The 21,728-nt window shown below is 39.9% G+C and overlaps 1 protein-coding gene and 1 non-coding gene across 11 annotated transcripts in view; one reads left to right on the top strand and one right to left on the bottom strand.

Moving 5' to 3' along the window:
- The window catches only part of PPP1R21 (protein phosphatase 1 regulatory subunit 21), a 76,622-nt gene that overhangs the window by 8,400 nt on the left and 46,494 nt on the right, over nucleotides 1-21,728 (bottom strand). For 4 of the 10 annotated variants that reach the window (XM_063616873.1, XM_055240937.2, XM_055240938.2 and 1 more), the window contains exons 14-18: nucleotides 20,876-21,003; nucleotides 16,462-16,614; nucleotides 11,672-11,764; nucleotides 8,723-8,965; nucleotides 1,833-1,865 (exon numbers count right to left, since the gene is read on the bottom strand). In XM_063616873.1, coding sequence (XP_063472943.1) covers nucleotides 1,833-1,865; nucleotides 8,723-8,965; nucleotides 11,672-11,764; nucleotides 16,462-16,614; nucleotides 20,876-21,003 — 650 coding nt within the window. The remainder of the gene's footprint in view (nucleotides 1-1,832; nucleotides 1,866-8,722; nucleotides 8,966-11,671; nucleotides 11,765-16,461; nucleotides 16,615-20,875; nucleotides 21,004-21,728) is intronic. The other 6 variants (XM_063616874.1, XM_055240939.2, XM_055240940.2 and 3 more) reach the window with 3 other exon arrangements.
- On the top strand, nucleotides 5,427-5,530 carry LOC129463269 (U6 spliceosomal RNA). Its single transcript, XR_008651074.1, has one exon. It is a non-coding gene; the product is annotated as a U6 spliceosomal RNA (small nuclear RNA).

The following is a 21,728-nucleotide window of genomic DNA, read 5'->3' on the forward strand; positions in this document are numbered from 1 at the left end:
TTTTTTTTTTTTTTTTGAGACAGAGTCTCACTCTGTCGCCAGGCTGGAGTGCAGTGGCATGATCTCGGCTCACTGCAACCTCCACCTCCCGGGTTCAAGCGATTCTCCTGCCTCAGCCTCCTGAGTAGCTGGGATTACAGGTGCGCACCACCACGCCTGGCTAATTTTTGTATTTTTAGTAGAGACAGGGTTTCACTATGTTAGCCAGGATGGTCTCAATCTCTTGACCTCGTGATCCTCCTGCCTTGGCCTCCCAAAGAGCTGGGCCACCGTGCCCGGCCAAACACAAACCTGACTTTCAAAATGTCCATCTGTCTGACTCCTATGCCCTCCTCTAATTGGAAGAGGGCAGGGGAAAGGGGCATATTTATTGCAACCACTAAAATCCAAACATTCTTGTTTTCTCCAAAATTATCTTAAGACAACTCTAATGCTCTTAAACATACTAATAAATTTTTTATTATTATTTTTTTTTTTTTTGAGAGGGAGTCTCGCTCTGTCACCCAGGCTGGAGTGCAGTGGCGCAGTCTTGGCTCACTGCAAACTCTGCTTTCTGGGTTCACGCCATTCTCCTGCCTCAGCCTCCTGCGTAGCTGGGACCACAGGTACCCACCACCACGCCCGGCTAATTTTTTGTATTTTTTAGTAGAGACAGGGTTTCACTGTGTTAGGCAGGATGGTCTCGATCTCCTGACCTTGTGATCCGCCCGCCTTGGCATCCCAAAGTGCTGGGATTACAGGCGTGAGCCACCACGCCCGCCCAACATACTAATAAATTAAACTATTTCTATATTGAACAGTTTGTGGCCTTTGTCCCAGACTGGTATTTCTACTAGTTACTCAAACAATGACACCCTGTTGAGTTTAGTTTAAAAATAGACGCAGAAGTTCATGATTATCTATATTACAAGAATAAATACAGAAATCAAAGAATCTACCAGCTTACTTGAACTATATTAACCAGTTTGCCATACTGAGTGGTAAGTTGGATGACTTCAGTGTTTATTTATTTATAAAGTTACATCTTAAAGTGGCCAGGCACAGTGGCTCACGCCTGTAATCCTAGCACTTTGGGAGATCAAGGCAGGTGGATCACCTGAACTCAGGAGTTTGAGACCAGCCTGGCCAACATGGCGAAACCCTGTCTCTACTAAAAGTACAAAAATTAGCTGGGCGTGGTGACATGCGCCTGAAGTCCCAGCTACCTGCGAGGCTCAGGCAGGAGAATCACTTGAACCCAGAGGCAGAGGTTGCAGTGAGCTGAGATCATGCCACTGCACTTCAGTATGGGTGATATAATGAGACTCTGTCTCTAAATAAATAAATAAATAAATAAAGTTACATCTTAGAATATTTCAAAATTCAAAAGTGTAAAGCTATCTGACAGGCCAAATCTGACCTGGGTTCACTTGCTTTGTGGGCAAGAAACAGCTACCAAGTACACTGTACTTGGTCAAGGCCCTAGATAGCCCTTGCTAAGCTGTGCTTTCCTGGCTGCCCACTGCGAGGACTAACACGGCTCTCAGCCTCATGTAGTATGCCAGTGAATGAAGGCCCAAGCAGGAGCCACACCTTGTCAAATCTCCATGGCAAGTCACTCAACAAGGCAATTACAAAAACAGGCTATAATTTGTTGGTGACCGTCAAAACATAACCAGAGAAAAGCTACATGGATCCATACATGAAGGTGGAAAACATGGCTCCCCATTTGCTAGAAGTGTCAGGAAAAAACAACAATAACAATTAGACAAAGATGGCTTTTGCAGGACTTTGTCAACAAACATGCTGCCAGATATTTACTAACAAACAACACGATCACAAGCACATGTTACCTCACTGTCAGATGTCCTGGTTAAAGTCCCAATCTAGAACATAAGGGGAAAAATCTTTTAGAACAGAATGTGTACATTTCAAGCACAATAGATCAAACACATGTAATATTTTCTCCTCTCCGTTCACAGAGCATTGAGGGTACAGAACTAGAAGATCATCCTTGGACTGTCTTTAACTATAAGGACATGAAGATAGGTAACTGCATTTACTATTTCTGCCATGAGGCAGTAACCAATAATGATCATCACTAAATCTTCTATCAAAATGCTGATTAGCCATTCTCACTGAAACCCAACAAATCGTCTAGGAGAGAGGAGAAGATCAGCTTTTAACCACAACTTGCCATTTCTACACCTATTCCCAAAGCAGTAGCCAAGAAGGGGTAAAGACGGTTTTACAGTGACCATAATAATTAAACATTCCAGACAGAAAATGCAAATAATAAACTCTAGTTGAAAGCTCTAAAGGAGAAGAAATAAATATACTTTTGATATAACGTTATTATGACATAAGCATAAATTTCAGATTTAAATTAATAAAAAAATGTAATTTTAAACATATTAAAATGCTGCTAGATTTTTTTCTTTCTAATTTTTTTTTAGACACAAGGTCTCCCTCAGTCACCCAGGCTGCACTACATTGGTGCAATCATAGCTTACTGCAGCGTCGAATTCCTGGGCTCAAGAGATCCTCCGTCTCCAGCCTCCTGAGTAGCTGAGATTACAGGCATAAGTCACCATGCCTGGCTGCTGCTAGATTTTTTAAAAGTTTGTTTCTATAGTTTAAGATTTCAAAAACAGATGGTCATGATTTCTGAATTCTGGTTATTGTTCAAGGTGGAGGGGCATGTGCTTGGGCACAATGACAAGGAAACTACTGGAAACTCAGTGTCAATGGATTCTGTAAATAAGATATTACACTCAATGAACAGTTTTGTTTCTTTGTTTTGTTTTGTTTTTGAGACAGAGTCTCACCCTGTTGCCCAGGCTGGAGTGCAATGGTGCGATCTAGGCTTACTGCAACCTCCACCTCCCAGGTTCAAGCGATTCTCCTGCCTCAGTCTCCTGAGTAGTGGGGATTACAGGTGCACGCCACCTCGCCCAGCTAATTTTTTGTATCTTTAGTAGAGGCAGGTTTCACCATGTTGGCCAGGCTGGTCTTGAACTCCTGACCTCGTGATCCGCCCGCCTCAGCCTCCCAAAGTGCTGGGATTACAGGCAAGAGCTACCACGCCCAGTCAATAGACAGTTTTAATGTATTCCAAATAATTTCCTCTGGAGTATTGCTCTGAACACTGAGAGTATATCAACTGAATGTGTACTAACGAATGTTATGACCACCTGGCTGTAAAAGAGTCTTTGATAAGACCTTTTAAAATAGAAGAGCCATAATTTTTCTACTCAATGAAGGAGAAGTAGCAATTACTCTCTTTTAGTTAAAAATTGCTTGGAATAATACTCCAATCATTTAATTTTACATATTCAAATATGACTGCAGTTTATAAAATAAACTGCGAAGAAACATCTATTCCAACTGCTCATCCTCACCCCCTTACTCCCGGGTTATGATCTGAAAATGGGTACAGCATCAAGTCCTTCAGAGGAATGGTACTGTATAAATGCAAGGAAAACTATTTTTTTTTTTTTTTTTGAGACACAGTCTCGCCCTTTCGCCCAGGCTGGAGTGCCATGGTGTGACCTCGGCTCACTGCAACCTCCGCCTCCTGGGTTCAAGCAATTCTCTTGCCTCAGCCTCCCAAGTAGATGGGATTACAGGTGCCCACCACCACGCCCAGCTAATTTTTTTTTTTTTTTTAATCTTTAGTAGAGATGGAGTTTCACCATGTTGGCCAGGCTGGTTTAGAACTCCTGACCTCGTGATCCACCCCTCTCGGCCTCCCAAAGTGCTGGGATTACAGGGGTAAGCCACCGCGCCCAGCAATGCAAGGAAAGATTTTAACACAGATTACTTTAACATTTTCTCATATGACACTAACAATAGTATAAACTGATATAGTCCTTTTAAAAAATAATTTGGTAAAAAAGATCAAGGAATTTGAAAATATTCATGCCTTCTGAAGTAGTAATTCCAACCTTAAGAATACATCCGGAGGTAATCATTTAACATGCAGAAATAACCTTATACATAAAAATGAGATATTATTTAGAATAGCAAAAGTTATAACCAATGTCTAATCATAGGTAAACTAAGGTGTAATAGATATGGAATACATGAAATCAGTAAGTTTATACTGAGTTTCTTATAACAGGATGTTTATGTTTTAACATTATGCTAAAAGATTTGAAATTTTATGTAGTACAGTCTCAACTATATATGAAATTTAGTAGAAAAAAATGATAACATTGGTGGCTTGATTATTCAGGATAATGTCATTTTTATACTTAAAATATATGTTTAAAAATTCTATTAATTTAAGCACTGCTTTTCCATTCCAGCAAAAAAACAGAAATGTGTATTGTTCTGTGCTTTTACTTTAAGGCTATTGCTATCTTTTTTTTTATAATATATAATAGGTGGCTGAATATTCAAATTATAATACTAGGTATCTTGCTAAAAATAACAAGCATTTAACTCTTGAAATGTTACAGAGTCAGAAATAAGTTTCTAGGCTGGGCGCAGTGGCTCACGCCTGTAATCCCAGCACTTTGGGAGGCTGAGGCAGGTGGATCACAAGGTCAGGAGATCGACACCATCCTGGCTAACACAGTGAAACCCCGTCTCTACTAAAAATACAAAAAATTAGCCGGGCGTGGTTGCAGGCACCTGTAGTCCCAGCTACTCGGGAGCCTGAGGCAGGAGAATGGCGTGAACCTGGGAAGCGGAGCTTGCAGTGAGCGGAAATCGCGCCACTGCACTCCAGCCTGGGCCACAGAGCGAGACTCTGTCTCAAAAAAAAAAAAGAAAAAGAAAAAGAAAAAAGTTTCTATCTGAGGTTACTTTTCTTTTTCTGCCTCAAAGTGTCTGAACCAAAATAATCTCCCTGTAGGATGAGCTTCCTTTGTTAATCAATTAACATTGAAATGGGCACATACTAGTTCCCAACACCCAAGAGGAAGAAGACAGAAAAGACACAAAGACACACACACATACACAGCCACACACTTAGTTCCCTTAAGGTCACTTAAAGGGCACGGGGGTAAAAAGAAAGGCTGAAAAGTAGAAACATCAAGGAAAGCAGAAAACTCCACCTCTTTTTATTTCTATTGTGCACTGTGTGCAAGGCAAGACTCCAGGTTATTTTTGGCAGAAATCTGCTGTTAGTAGTTAACCTGTCTTTTGTTATAGGAGTGCTGGCTGTGACCCTCATGATGGAGAGGAAAGGTATCAGGTCCTTTCCACCCCTACACTAACGAGTTGATTTAAATAGCAACCTCTAAAGTCACCAAACCCAACTAAGGTCATTATCACTCATGGCCCAACAGTGTTCAGTACTAAAGATTTTTCATGTCCCTCCCTAGAAATTTTTTTCACTTACATATGTAAGAATAGGGTTTTCCACTGAAAATGTTCAAATAAAAAGATAATCCAAAACTTTCAGCAACTGACATTAACAACTCAAATATACCAGCATTGTGCTTGCTTCAGCAGCACATGTACTAAAATTGGAACGATACAGAAATTAGCATGGTCCCTGCTCAAAGATGACATGAAAATTCATGAAGCATTCCACGTTTCAAAATTTTTATTAATTTATAAAAAAATATATATGCCAGTGTTACCAATTCCAGCACCTCAGTAAGGCAAGCGGTAAGCAAATGAGTTTATTTGATTTTTGTTTTTGTTTTTTTTAGAGTCAAGGCCTCACTCTGTTGTCCAGGCTGGAGTACAGTGGCACAATAATAGCTCACTGCCGCCTCAGATTCCTGGGCTCAAAAATTCTCCTGCTTCAGCCTCCGGAGTAGCTGGGACAACAGGCGTGGGCTACCACACCTGGCTAACAAATGAGTTTATGTCAGCTAATCTGTTTTCTGACATGGATCAGACACAAGGCCATCTTGGTTAAGAGGGCAGGGCTTAGGATGAGACATCCCATCACTTATCAAGTGTGTGACTTCATGTGAGTTATTTCTCTTTGGTCCTTGGTTTCCTCAATTATAAGATGGAGTTATGACAGTACCTACAATCCCGTGTGAGGACTGACTGACTAATACTTTGGAAAGTCCTTAGACCTGCATCAGGCACACGATTTCTATAATCACAATGTCACTGTCAGCAGCACCCTCCCTGGTCTAGTCTGGCCACCACCAACTCTAAGAAGAAGGAAGGAATGGATACAGACAAGGAGCTAAGGAGAAGAAATCAGACATAATTAACAGTCTGACCCCATCATTTGAGACAGACACTGAAGGAAAAATCTAAAGGCAAGGGAGTGGGGGCAGTTCTTAAATGCTATTTGGATGGATGTTGGAATTCTTTTGTTTGTTGAATGTCCCTCTCATTACCTCATTTATACACTGTAGCTAAATGCTAAACCACTGATATGGAGGTAAAAACAGTCATCTTGCCCTATCAGAGGCAACATGCAGGACTTGTGGCTGGAACAAAGACTTGCCTTTGGTGAACACTACAGGATTGTCCTGTGAGCATGGCGACCATTCAAGGTCACCATGACCATTGGTCATGAACATTCATGGTCAACAAAGTAGTAAGGTTTTCTTTTTGGTTTTTTTTTTTTTTTTTTTTTTTTTTTTGTAGAGATGGAGTCTCACTCTGTTGCCTAGGCCGGAGTGCAGTGGTATGATCCCGGCTCACTGCGACCTCCGCTTCCCGGGTTCAAGCAATTCTCCTGCCTCAGCCTCCCGAGTAGCTGGGACTACAGGTGCAGGCCACCACACCAGGCTAATTTCTTTTGTATTTTAGTAGAGACAGGGTTTCACCTTGTTGTCCAGGTCTCGAACTCCTGAGCTCAGGCAATCCGCCCGCCTCGGCCTTCCAAAGTGCTAGGATTACAGGCATGAGCCACCACACCCAGCCCAAACTAGGGAGTTTTTATTTATTTATTGCTTTTCTAAAAACTTTAATTCTTGCTGTTGTTTTTGGGTTTTATTTTTATTTTTAAATTGTTATTATTTTCTGTATTTTGCTTTTCTAAAAATTTTAATTATTGGGTTTTTCCCCCCTTACCTCCCAGAACAAACAATAATTCTTTTTTTCTCTTCTATATTTTATTATGAAAAATGTCAAACATGCGGAAAAGTTGGGGGTAAAAAGTATAGTAAACATCTGTATATCTAGTATCTAGATTCAATAATTGTTAGCATGCCCATTTTGCTTTATTGATCTGTGCGGATGTATTTTTTTGTAAACATGTGAGCGTAAGTTGCAGACATTTTGATACCCTACTCTAAGTACACTGAAATCCATCTCTAAAAAGTAAAGATATTCTCCTAAATAATAATATCATTACCATACCTAGGAAAATTCACAATCATCTGAGGTTCTGACACTGTTTAGATGCGGTAAGGTCTGAAGATAAAATCTGGTTTGTATATTTAACTAGCAGGTATGCTCTGAATCAGGTGGAAGAACCATGACTTGCTCTTCAATAGCATCAGTGAGCTTCAGGAGTAAAGTCAGCAGAAAAGCACACACCTTAGGACAGGGTCTTCAGGAAGCACCATGGCTCTCAAGCTCCTCAAGCTTGTAAAAAAAAGTTTGTTAAAAAAAAAATACACCTAAAAGACTCCTTTGATTATGAAGGTTTTTCCTTCCTGATTTCTTTTTCTAGATTTTCCTAATTTTTTACAGTGAACAGAATAGTGTAATTAGAAAACATTTTTTAAAGTAACTTTAAATTCTCTAACAGCAATAGAAATGTTTTTCACTTTCTAAATCACTGTAATTATCAATAAAGCAAGAAATACAAAGGTGCAAGATAATGTGCCAACAATCTGCCTCATGAAAAAGAACCTGATGGGTTTCTACAGTATTTGTATATTATAAAGCTTTATACTCTCTAGGAATATATCATAGAAAGTTGGGTAAAAATTGTATTTGTGGTTTTTCTTTTTTATTATTACTTGTTTTTGTTTTATTTTACTTTCGGTAGAGACAGGGTCTCACTATGTTGCCCAGGCTGGTCTCAAAGTCCTGGGTTCAAGTGATTCACCCACCGCAGCTTCCCAAAGTGTTGGGGTTACAGGCATGAGCTGCCACTCTCGGCTTCCTGTGGTTATTTCTATTAAAGAATTAGGCATTTGGTCCTTTGTTAGAAAAATAATAACCCCATATTACAAATGTTTTTATGGAAAAACAGAATCATCTTAAATTTAACTTACTATATCTTTTCCAGGAACATAGTCCTCACCATGAGGAAGTCTCATGTAAAATCACAGGGAATTTAATGGTTACTTTTTGAAGGAGATATCCTGCTTACTAACCAGCTTTTTTCTAGAGTACATAGATCACTCCTGTTATGAACTGATGAGTAATTAAGATGGTTAATGTGGCCTGTGTGTTTATGTCCCCCCCACCCCCAATATCCTATGTTGAAACTCTAACCCTCAAGGTGATGGTATTAGGAGGTAGGGCTTTTGGGAAATAACCTAATAGGATTAATACCCTTACAAAAGAGACCCCAGAGAGCTCATCTGACCTTTCCGCCATGTGAGAACACCATGAAAATGCTGCTGTCTATGAACCAGGAAACAGACCCTAACCAGACAGTCAATCTCCCAGCACCTTAATACTGAACTTCCCAGCCTCAAGAACTGTGAGAAATAAATTTCTGTGATTTACAAGATGCTCAGTTTATGGTATTTTGATATAACAGCCTGAATGAACTAAGACAATGGTTAATGTTGAACATTAGATCCTTACCAATTAGCATTTAAAAAAGAAAACTGAGGACAACCAAGAAGACACTTACTAGACTGGTCCTCTGAATGGGCTCCAACACAGCCTTAGCTGTGGCTTCATCCTGGCCAGCAGCATTTGACATGGCAGCATTTTCCTGGGCCAGCCCAACCAGCTGGGCACTACCTGTATTCTTCAGCTTATCTGCAATTCGCTGGTTTTCTTTCTCTAGCTTGATTTTGGCTAATTGTGCTTCCAACATCCAATGTTCTTTTTCCTGCTCCAGTTTAGAAATCTTTTCCAAACTCTGTTGAACCTTGAAAAGTAACAGTGTTGTATCTTAGAGACTAATACAGATAAACCTTAGTGGCTAAAAAACCATTTTACAGAATGCAAACCAAAACTACCCCACAGAGGTAAAAATATAATAATAAAGCTTGACCCTAGAATAGGGAGAGATTTATTAGACATGATACAAAAAGCACAACCATAAATCGAGAAATTAAACTATAGTAAGATAAAAAAAAAACTCTACTCACTGAAAAACATCAAGAGTGAAAAGAAAACTCAGAATCGAATTAGAATCTGTAAAGAATTTATCCAACAGAGATCCAATAACTAGAACATACAAGGAATTCTTGCAAACCAATAAGAGAGACAACTCAACAGAGAAAAAGGCAAAAAAAAAGAAAAAAAAAAACCCAACAACAAAAGACTTGAACAAGACTATAAACAAATTAAAAGGTATGCAATGTCACTAATTATCAAAGCACAGCAACTTAAACCATCCACTTAATTAAAATATAAAAAGCAGAGAATACAAAAATGGTCATGTTTGTGAACAATTAGAACTATAGGTTGGTGCTGGCCGGGTGCGGTGGCTCACACCTGTAATCCCAGCACTTTGGGAGGCTGAGGCGGGCAGACCACGAGGTCAGGAGATCGAGACCATTCTGGCTAACACAGTGAAACCCCATCTCTACTAAAAATACAAAAAATTAGCCGGGCGTGGTGGCAGGCACCTGTAGTCCCACCTACTCGGGAGGCTGAGGCAGGAGAATGGCGTGAACCCAGGAGGTGGAGTTTGCAGTGAGCCGAGATCACGCCACTGCACTCCAGCCTGGGCGACAGAGCGAGACGCCGTCTCAAAAAAAAAAAAAAAAAAGAACTATAGGTTGGTGCAAAAGTAATTGTAGTTTTGCCATTTATTTAAAAGTAGTATCAACAACCACAATTACTTTTGCACCAACCTAATACCATATACTGTGCTGAACACAAGCCAGACCTGAAAGAGCATAATTGCATTTAATAAAAATGCAATAACAGTATCAGGAAAAAAAAACTAATCTATGGTGCTAGAAGGCAGGAGAATGGTTACCTTTGGGGGAGAGGAGAGCAGTAACCGGAAATGGGCATGAGGAAGGCTTCTAAGGTCCTAGTAATTTTTAAGGTAAACCTTTGCTATGAAAAACTCTCAAATCGTTTTTCTCTGTTCTCACACTTTAACAATCAATACAGAAGACTTCTGTGACCCCAAAATATGTGGGGATATTTGGACATCAGCTGGGTGTCCTCCCATTTAATTCCACCACTATCTACATGGAGATAGTGTTAGATCCCACAGATTGTGAGCTCAGTTCCCAAAAATGCCTCCCCTGCAGACAGCAGTCACAAGTGTGGACCTTGAGAACTTGTGACTAACTGGCTTTAAGTTGAGGTTCCCATGACTCCCTTTTTGAGTTTGATTAATTTGCTGGAGTGGCTCACAAAAGTCAAGGAAACATGTTTACTGGTTTATTACCAAGGATACAGATGAAGAGATTTAGAGTGAAGCAGAGGAAGGGATGCAGATTTCCATGCCCTCCCTGGGCATGCCACCCTCCAAGAGCCTCTATGTGTTCAGCTATTCAGAAGCTCCCAAACCCTGCCCTCTTGGGCTTTTTATGGAGACTGCACTGGATAGGCATGATTGACAACCATGAAGAAATGTGACTGGATCTAAATCCAACAAGCTCCACTGGGCACAATGGCTCACGACTATAATCCCAGCACTTTGGGAGGCCAAGGCAGGGGGATCACTTGAGGTCAGGAGTTCAAGACCAGCCTGGCCAATGTGGCGAAACCCTGTCTATACTAAAAATACAAAAATTAGCCGGGCATGGTGGTATGCACCTGTAATCCCAGCCACTCTGGAGGCTGAGGCAGGACAATCGCTTGAACCCAGGAGGCAGAGGTTGCAGCGAGCTGAGATCACAACACTGCACTCCAGCCTGGGTGACACAGTGAGACTCCATCTCAAAAAAAAAAAAAAAAAAAAAAAAGAAAAGAAAAAAAGAAGAACACAAAACCCAATAAGCCCTGTCTTGTTTAGATTCTTCTCTGTACAGCAGCATTTCTTCCTCTAGGGTATGGGGCAAGACCTCCTCTAGAATGAGGGTCTTATGCCCTATAATGCGGTAAAGTCAGATTAGAGTCCTGCCTTGGGCAAGAGAAGATCAGAGAGAGAGAGATTCCACTTACTGTAACAAGGACTATGGGAGTTATGAGCCAGCAACTGTGAACAAATATATACATATTTTTTTTCCTTTTTTTCTGAAAAGGACAGTGCCTCCCACTCCCACCCACTCCCCAAACTCAACTGACTTCTAAATATTGCACATTTTTCATTCTTGCTCCTTTAAGAAATGAAAATAACTCAGAGTCACTACCTCTTGCCCCCTTATACTTTAGTATTTCAGACATTTAAATCTAGTACCTAAAAAAAAAGAATTAATCATCATGGCCAAAGTGTGTTGATATTACTTTAGTTCCAATTATAACACCAACTGAATCAAGATGACTTAGAGTGTCAACACGTTTTTCAACAAATTATGTCTATTTGCTTTTTAGTATGTATTAACTATTCACTTCACATGTTTATTTAGGCAGACTTTTGAATCATTCTACGTATCTTAAAAACTTTCTTTGGAGGATTTAACATTTCTGTTCTTTAACAATTTCCGTAATTTTCCCAGTGCCATACTTGCTGTGCAAGGCCTTCTCGACTTTCAGTAGAGCTGAGAAGGATGCGGCGGTTTGCCAGTGCTTCTTCATAAGGCACAGACTCCAAGAGGGGCTATGATAAAAGCATCATAAGAATTAAAGAAAAAATATTGTATCACCCCTCCCCTGCATCCAGCATACACAAAGAATGCTAAACGAAGTGTGACAATAAATTCAGATGTATGTCAAAGTAGACTATTTTCTTTAATACACGTGAAAAGAAAGATAATTTTTTATTTTATTTTATTTTTTTATTTTATTTTTTTATTATTATACTTTAGGTTTTAGGGTACATGTGCACAATGTGCAAGTTTGTTACATATGTATCCATGTGCCATGTTGGTTTGCTGCACCCATTAACTCGTCATTTAGCATTAGGTATATCTCCTAATGCTGTCCCTCCCCCCTCCCCCCAAAAGAAAATTTTTTAAAAGAAAAATAATAGGTCGGGTGCGGTGGCTCACGCCTGTAATCCTAGCACTTTGGGAGGTCGAGGCGAGCGGATCACGAGGTCAGGAATTCAAGACCAGCCTGGACAATATGGTGAAATCCCGTCTCTACTAAAAATACAAAAATTAGCCGGGTGTGGTGGAACGCGCCTGTAGTCCCAGCTACTAGGGAAGCTGAGGCACGAGAATCACTTGAACCTGGGAGGCGGAGGTTGCAGTGAGCAGAGATTGTGCCATTGCACTCTAGCCTGGGCAACAGAGAGAGACTCTGTCTCAAAAAGAAAAAAAAAAGAAAAATAATAAAGAACTTAAAACAATTATAAATGGTCACTGACTTACCTTAGTTCGACTGATGACTTTACAATGGTGTAAATAATGCATTCAGTAGAAATCATGCTTTTGAGTACTTATACATACAGCCATTCTGTTTTTCACTTTCAGTACAGTATTCAGTAAGTTATATGAGATATTCAACACTATTATAAAATTGGCCGGGAGTGGTGGCTCACACCTGTAATCTTAGCACTTTGGGACACCGAGGTGATGGATCGCTTGAGGTCAGGAGTTCAAGACCAGCCGGGCCAAAACGGTGCTACTAAAAATACAAAAATTAGCCAAGTGTGGTGGCACACACCTGTAATCCAAGCTACTCAGGAGGCTTAGGCAGGAGGATCCTTTGAACCCCGGAGGCAGAGATTGCAGTGAGCAGAGATTGCATCACTGCACTCCAGCCTGGGCGACAGAGTGAGTGAGACTCCATCTCAAAAATAAATAAATAAGGCCGGGCACGGTGGCTCATGCCTGTAATCCCAGCACTTTGGGAGGCCAAGACGGGTGGACTACCTAAGGTCAGGAGTTCGAGACCAGCCTGACCAACATGGTGAAGCCCCGTTCCTACTAAAAATACAAAAACAATTAGCCAGGCGAGGTGGCAGGATCCTGTGGGAGGCTGAGGCAGGAGAATCGCTTGAACCCAGGAGGCGGAAGTTGTGGTGAGCCGAGATCACGCCACTGCACTCCAGCCTGGGTGACAGAGCAAGACTCTGATTCAAAAATAAATAAATAAATAAATAAATACAATAAAATAGCCTTTATGTTAGGCGACTTGCTCAAGTATAGGCTAATGTAAGTGTTTTGAGCACATTTAAGGCAGGCTAGGCTAAGCTATGACGGTTGGTAGGCTAGGCACATTAAACGCATTTTTGACATGATTTTTTTTTTTTCTTGAGACAAGGTCTCACTTTGTCGCCCTGGGCTGGAGTGCAGTAGTGTGATCACGACTCACTGCAGCCTTGACCTCCCAGACTCAAGGGCTCCTCCTGCCTCAGCCCAGCTTCCCAAGCATGCACCTGGGACTACAGGCATGCACCACCATGCCAGGCTGTTTGTTTGTTTGTTTGTTTGTTTGTTTTGTAGAGACGAGGTCTCCCTATGTTGCCTAGGCTGATCTCGAACTCCTGGGTTCAAGTGATCCTCCCACCTTGGCGTCCCAAAGTGTTGGGATTACAGGCATGAGCCACTGCACCCGGGTGCAATATTTTCAACATACAATGGGCTTATCAGGACGTAATCCCATCATAAGTCAAGGGGCATCAGTATAAGCTACACTAACTAAAACCATATGGACTTGCACCAAAATAGACAGATGAAGAACAGAATAAAAAATCCAGAAACAAACAAAAGCATACATAAAAATTTATTATGTGGCAAATATTGCATTTCTAACTGAATGGAGAAAAGATGGACTAAATAAATGGTACAAGGACAACCAGCTAATTATTGAAAAAAAATAATTATTTAGATCCTTCTTTGACATCTTACATCAGAATTCTGGATGAATTAAAGATCCAAATCTAAAAATTTATTTATTTATGTATTTTTTTCCAGCTACTAGAGGCTGCCTGTCCAAATGTAAAAATTTAGACTGTAAAAATGCTGGAAGAAAATATAGGTGAATGTTTCTACCTTGGAAAGTAACCCTGGCTAAGAATGATCACCATGAAGAAAAAGACCTATTTGATGATACAAAAATAAAACCTTCTATTTTGAAAAACTACTACAGAAAACTAGGGAAAAATATTTCCCACATAAACACAAAATTAACATTCTTAATATAGAGAGAGCTCTTTCAACCCTAATTAGAAACATTTATTTAAAAATAGGTAAGGCCGGGCACAGTGGCTCACGTCTGTAATCCCAGCACTTTGGTAGGCCGAGGCAGGTAGATCAGGAGGTCAGGAGATCGACACCATCCTGGCTAAGACGGTGAAACCTCATCTCTACTAAAAGTACAAAAAATTAGCCGGGCGTGGTGGCGGGCGCCTGTAGTCCCAGCTACTCAGGAGGCTGAGGCAGGAGAATGGTGTGAACCCGGGAGGCAGAGCCGAGATCATGCCACTGCACTCCAGCCTGGGTGACAGTGCAAGACTCCGTCTCAAAAAAAAAAAAAAGGTAAATGACCTGAAGAGAGAATTTATACAATAAACACAAGTGATAACTATGAAAGGATGTTCCACCTCATTAACAAGCAAATATATATATATGAACCAAAACAACAGAAAGAAACCTCTCCTGAGATTGACAAATACTATATGCATGGGTTAAATTCGTATTTCTACTACTGGCAAACTATAAATAGGTAACCTTCCTGAAGTATAGTCTGGAAAAACATGCCAAAATTTGAAACACTCACAGACTTTGAACCAGCAATTCACATAGGGAGATAGGTAGCTTTTATACTGTGGGAAGTATCCTTCAGAGTGCCCATTTTGAAGGACAACTGGCAACTACTATTAAAACTTAAAATGTACAAGCCACATGGCCTACAACATTCTACTTCTCATATTCCACCCATGTGCCCAAGGAAACATTTACAAGGCTATCCACTGCAGTATTATTGTAACAGTAGAAAAGTGGAATTAACCTAAATGCCTACCAATTAAGGGAAACCTAAAGAAACTATGCAACATCCATATTATAGAATTCTATGCTGTATTTAAAAGGAATATAGTGAGTTCCACATGTAACGATATAGACAGTCTCTAAATCATTATTTTAAACAAAAAAAAGCAAATTGCACAATGAAACATGCATTTGGGAAGAAAAAAGGAGAAAAGAACAAAAGAAAAGTGAAGGAAGGAAGGAAGGAAGGAAGGAAGGAAGGAAGGAAGGAAGGAAGGAAGGAAGAAAAATTCTGTGTATTGTTTATAGATTGCATGCTTATAAATGCTCAAAGAGCCTGAAAGGTTACACATCAAACTGATAATTACGGTTACCTCTAGAGAGGAACTGGAATTAGGGATTATAATTTACCTGTAATGATCTAATTTAATATAAGAACGTGTTTATACACTGCATAGTTAAAACGTTTAAAGAAATGAAGAGAAAAAAGTAAAATGCACAAATTGCAGGTGCAAGAATATCCACTGTAGCACTCCAGTGTAACAGTGAAAAACAGGCAACAACTTAAATATCTACCAGCAATGAATTCATTAAATTATACATTTACAGAAGGAAACACTATAAATAAATGATGACAGCTGGCAGCTCTGGGTGCACTGTCTGTAAGTTAGTCCTGCTCCCCAAGGAGCAGCTAAAAAATAAAAAAATAGTGATTTATATTTTATAATTCCTATTTCTTTCATTCTTTTTTAATGATGTCCCTTGAGTCATGTATTTTATAGATACAATTTTTGAGATATATATAAATATATCCTCAATGCATTAAGAGAAAAAATTATTCTAAAACAGTACATGCACCTAAATACATTCCGCTTTTTATAGTATGTGTGTGCATGTGCACTCAAACATATAATAACATTTTTTGGATATAAATATATTGTTTTCTAAAAAAAGTCAACTATAGCTACATTTGGGTGGTAGGATTACATGTGACCACCATTTTCTTCTTAATGTACTGCAGTATCTTCTCTTTTTTTTTTTTTTTTTTTTTGCAACAACTGCATATTCTTATTCAGAAAAAAGTCACACATATATTTCTTTCTTTTCTGTTTCTACAAGTTTAAGAGTTTCTGAAGTTCAATATTTACTGTTTGCCTGGCTACCTCACCCCAGGCGCTCTATCACGCACTTGGGACATGCGTCCAACGTGGCCTACGAATATAGGCAATGCTGCTTATCAGGTAAAGTCTGGGTCCTGTCACCTCCTCTTCCCCACAGCCCTCCCCCAACACCCACCAACAACCTGCACCCCAATATTGTATAAAAAGTCAACAATATAAACTGCAGAAAAACTCTTGCCATTCTCTAGAATGACTCCTGATGTTTCCTCTGATTTAAATATTAACAGCAGTTAACAAACCTTTTGCAAAGACTTCAGATAGGCAGCAGCTTTTTTCTTATACTGTAGCATGCATTCAGCTGAAAGAGGACTAATGAATCCACTCGCTGCCTTAGGTCCATAGCTCAGTGAAGCAATGAAGTAGTCCAAATTGTTGCTGAAGAAGGATGCAATCTAAACAAAGTGTAACAAGGAAATAGATTATGTTTTCCAACAATATATCTAAAATATGTATCTAATAGTTTTTGCAGCAAAGTTTAAAGATGTTGAGAATGGAAATGGAAATGAAATTTCAACACCTGCCCCAAAGTCCACATTTATTTATTTGAGAATACCTAGGCAATGGTTTATAATAAAAAGAGGACACAGTATAAATAGTCAGAAAATTTCTGACAAGTCCTTTTCTAGACAATTTCTATTCTTCCTGAAAAGCAAGACTGATACTCATTTATTCTGTAGGTGACTTTCATGAGCTCTTTACCTCATTGATTTCTGCCACTGTTATCAAAATATCCATGTTTGGATTTCTAGATTCCATATTTTAACTTTGAATATTTCATATTCTAACAGAAGATATAACATAGTATCTTGAATATGTAACCTCCATTTAAATTTAATTCTATAAATCTCAATTTATAAATTACAAATATGGAAAAAAAAGACTGAAAATTCAGTAGACTGTCATTTACAGATTTAACATTTGTTAATTCTATGTAAGCAGCCACAAAGATCTATCACTTTCAGAGCCATGATTTTGAATCTATAGCGTTTGGTAATATTTGTGATAATGCTACTTCTGTGGTTTTGCATCTTAACAAGTACTTTAAAGTGACTTCAACATGTGTCTTTTCATTGAACCTTTAATAGTAGGTCATGATCATCTGGATCATTAAATACTTAATTTCACTGCAAACTGACCGAAGTGCAGTTTCTTTTTTTCTTTTCTTTTTTTTTTTTTTTTTTTTTTTTGAGTCGGCGTCTCGCTCTGTTGCCCAGGCTGCAGTGCAGTGGCACGATCTCGGCTCACTGCCACCTCTGCCTCCTGGGTTTGACCAATTCTCCTGCCTCAGCCACCTGAGTACCTGGGATTACAGGTGCCCGCCACCACATCCAGGTAATTTTTGTACTTTTGTTAGTTTGAGACAGAGTCTTGCTCTGTCACCCAGGCTGGAGGGCAGTGGCACGATCTTGGCTCACTGCAACCTCCACCTCCTGGGTTCAAGCCATTCTCCTGGCTCAGCTATCCCACTAGCTGGGATTACAGGTACGCACCACCACGCCCGGCTAATTTTTGTACTTTGAGTAGAGACAGGGTTTCACCATGTTGGCCAGGCTGGTCTCAAACTCCTGACCTCGTAATCCTCCCACCTCAGCCTCCAAAAGTGCTGGGATTACAGGTGCGAGCCACCACACTCAGCCTAATTTTTGTATGTTTAGTAGAGACAGGGTTTCACCATGTTGGCCCGGCTGGTCTCAAACTCCTGACCTCAGGTGAGCCACCGCGCCCAGCCCAAAGTGCAGTTTCTTTAAGAATCCTTTGATAAGCCAGGTGCAGTGGCTCACACCTGTAATCCCAACACTTCGAGAGACTGAGGCGGGGGTACTGCTTGAGCCCAGAGTTCAAGACCAGCCTGGGCAATATGGCAAGACCTCATCTCTTCAAAATTGAAAAATTAGCCAGGCATGGTGGTGTGCGTCTGTGGTCCCAGCTACTTGGGAAACTGAGGTAGGAGGCCTCACTGCAGCCTCAACCTCCTGGACTCAAGTAATCCTGTTACCTAAGCCTCCCAAGTACTTGAGACCACAGACGCACACCATCATGCCTGGCTGATTTTTTAATTTTGTAGAGATGAGGTCTTGCCACGTTGCCCAGGCTGGTCTTGAACTCCTGGGCTCAAGCAATAAATATTCCCACCTCATCCTCTTCAGTGCCATACGAAATGCTGATATAAATAAAAATGTCTGGCTAAATGCTTTAGCCAGAAAAGTTACAGTCTTGTATACGTTAAAGAATATTGTATTTTGATAAATTTTAAAAAGTAAATCTGTAAAACAGAGTATTCTACTTTGGCAAAAATTGGTCAAAAATTAATCACTAATGGTCTGAAAGGTTATATTTTTCACTGATATTTTACTATATCAAATGAAATTCTATGTTAGGTAGTATTCAATAAAGTAAGGATTCCAAAAATCATGAGCTATATAGTCCTTGTGAATGACATGGATTCACACAGTGTTTGCATTTGGATCATGGTAGTACATTGTGAGGTTTATTTTCTTTTTTCTAATATTTCTACATTTTCCAAACTTTCTTTAATATGAATATACTACACTTTCCTACCGGGTTCTTAACGGAAATTACAAACTGTAAAATTAGGTTAATCAAATCATATCAGCTAAGTATTTAATATTAAGCTGACACCAACTAACATTAGTTCAAATATTTTAGTTGAAAACCATTTATTAAAATTCCAGCGTGAAGATCAGATACCTTTCCTTGAGATGACATTTTACGGTTTCAGGCAAAGTAAAGCTAAAATAAACTATGACGTATGCAAGTATTTAATTATTTCAGAGTTCTCAGGAGATCGAGACCATCCTGACTAACACGGTGAAACCCTGTCTCTACTAAAAATACAAAAACACAATTAGCCGGGCGTGGTGGCGGGCGCCTTTAGTCCCAGCTACACGGGAGGCTGAGGCAGGAGAATGGTGTGAACCTGGGAGGTGGAGCTTGCAGTGAGCTGAGATCATGCCACTGCACTCCAACCTGGGCAAGAGCAAGACTCCAACTCAAAAAAAAAAAAAAAAAAAAAAAAGTTGGCAAATACAGAGACTCATAAAATACCAACATTCTCTCTTTTCAGAATTTTTCTTAACTGAATCAAAGTTAGGATTATCCTCCAAAGACATCGGGCATGCCATGGATGAAGGAGGTGAAAGAGGAGGCAGTGGGGATGGTCCTCTGGCTCAGGAATCCTTTCCACATAGATCTGTAAGCTGACAGAACCTAAAGATAACACGTTTTAATCATGACCCCAAGCTATAGCAAGTGGTCACAAGGCCAGTCCAACTTTGGAAAATATGACACTGAAATGTCTAACATGATCTATGATCATTTCTGACTACTGTAAATCACTTGAAGAATATTTGTTCCTATTATGGTCAACCTGTCAGAATCAGAATAGTATATAAAGACAGACACAGAGATAAGCATTTCCTTTGGAAGTCATGCTGAGTCTGCTGCAATAAATGAGCTAAGATAGTTCTGAATACAGTCCTTTTGGTTTTATATATGTAGGATGTTCTCAGAGAAATCTTAATCATTAAAGTTGTTGATGACAGCCACATGAACGCACACTCTGCAAATATAACTTCTGCTGAAACAGAAATATCCATGATCAAAACATTCTTTTTTTTTTTTTTTTTTTTTTGAGATAGGGTCTTGCTCTGTCACCCAGGATAGAGTGCGGTGGCTCAAACATGGCTCACTGCAGCCTCAACCTCCTGGGCTCAAGCAGTCCTCCTACCTCGGCCTCCCAAGTAGCTGGGACCACAGACGCACATCACCATGCCTGGCTAATTTTTTAATTTTGTAGGGATGAGGTCTTGACATGTTGCCCAGGCGGTCTTGAACTCCTGGGCTCAAGCAATACTTTCGCCTCAGCCTCTCGAAGTGCTGGGATTACAGGTGTGAGCCACAGCACCTGGCTTATCAAAGGATTCTTAAAGAAACTGCACTTTAGTCAGTTTATAGTGAAAATTAAGTATTTAATGATCCAGACGATCATGACCTACTATTAAAGGTTGAACGAAAAGACACATGTTGAAGTCACTTTAAAGTACTTATTAAGATACAAAACCACAGAGGTAGTATTATCACAAGTATTACCAAAAAAGAAACATACAAAAACACTAAGAGGAAAAAAACCAAAATATTAATGGAACATATATTGTGGTGGGTTTGTTTTCTTTTTTTGTGTGTTCCCAGTGTTCTATATGGCAGACCCTTCATATACACAAGGATCTATATTGAGACTACCTAGAATCTTCTAATCATCCAACATTGCATTAAAACATAAACAGAGAGTGATCTACACACTCAAGGCAAATGCTAAACAGTCACTGTCACATTGCTTTAAACATTAGGTAGGAAAGCAGCATGCAGTGCATGTGCCTATAGTCCCTGCCACCCAGGAGACTCCCCTGAGTCCAGGAGTTTGAGTCAAACCTGGCAACATAGTGAGAGATCCCTCTCTTAAAATAATAAGTCAGAGTAAATACTGGGTAGGAAGCAGAGGAAAGGGAGACAACTTTATTTTATGGTAAACCCTTATATTACAAAATCCTTTTACAGATCCATTTTCCTATGTCCTTCAGAAAAAAAGCACATGTTTAAGAATTTTAACATCAATATACGCCAGAAGAGAATTACCTTTCCTGCTCCATTTGTTAATGCCACTACTGATGACAGGATACAGTCATTAGTTGTTATCAGCTTCTGTGTTGCTGTTGGAAGTTCATGCTCTATTGTAGCTTTTTGACTATAATGCTTGGAAATATCTATAAAAGCAATTACATGAAAATTCATTATTATCTATATATAAGTCACATACAGATAACCAGCCCATTCACTTCTCATATCTACTCTTCTAAATTTATAAAGTAAATTTGACAAAGAATGGTCTTGGCCGGGCGCGGTGGCTCAAGCCTGTAATCCCAGCACTTTGGGAGGCTGAGGCGGGCGGATCACGAGGTCAGGAGATCGAGACCATCCTGGCTAACACAGTGAAACCCCATCTCTACTAAAAATACAAAAAATTAGCCGGACGTGTTGGCAGGCGCCTGTAGTCCCAGCTACTCGGGAGGCTGAGGCAGGAGAATGGCATGAACCCGGGAGGCGGAGCTTGCAGTGAGCCGAGATCGCGCCATTGCACTCCCGCCTGGGAGACAGAGCAAGACTCCGTCTCAAAAAAAAAAAAAAAGAATGGTCTCAAGTGTCAGGATTGCACTGAATATCAATTAGGTCACAAATCTACATGGAAAGAACAGAGAGAAGTAAGGATCTCTGAACACCATCTTGGCTATCTTTACTACAGCCACCAAGATTTTCTCATCAGAGTATTAATTCTAACATTGGGTAAATGATCCTGACCAGTATTTACCAGTTAAAAACCACTGTTTTGCTAGTGTAACAGGCATTAAGGATAAATTATCTTGTATTTATATAAACAACCCATGAGGCTGGAAAGGAGTAGCCAACACAACCACAATGTCTCACAGTCCTT

This window comes from Symphalangus syndactylus, chromosome 14 (assembly GCF_028878055.3).
Source record: "Symphalangus syndactylus isolate Jambi chromosome 14, NHGRI_mSymSyn1-v2.1_pri, whole genome shotgun sequence".
Taxonomy (NCBI): Eukaryota; Metazoa; Chordata; class Mammalia; order Primates; family Hylobatidae; genus Symphalangus; species Symphalangus syndactylus.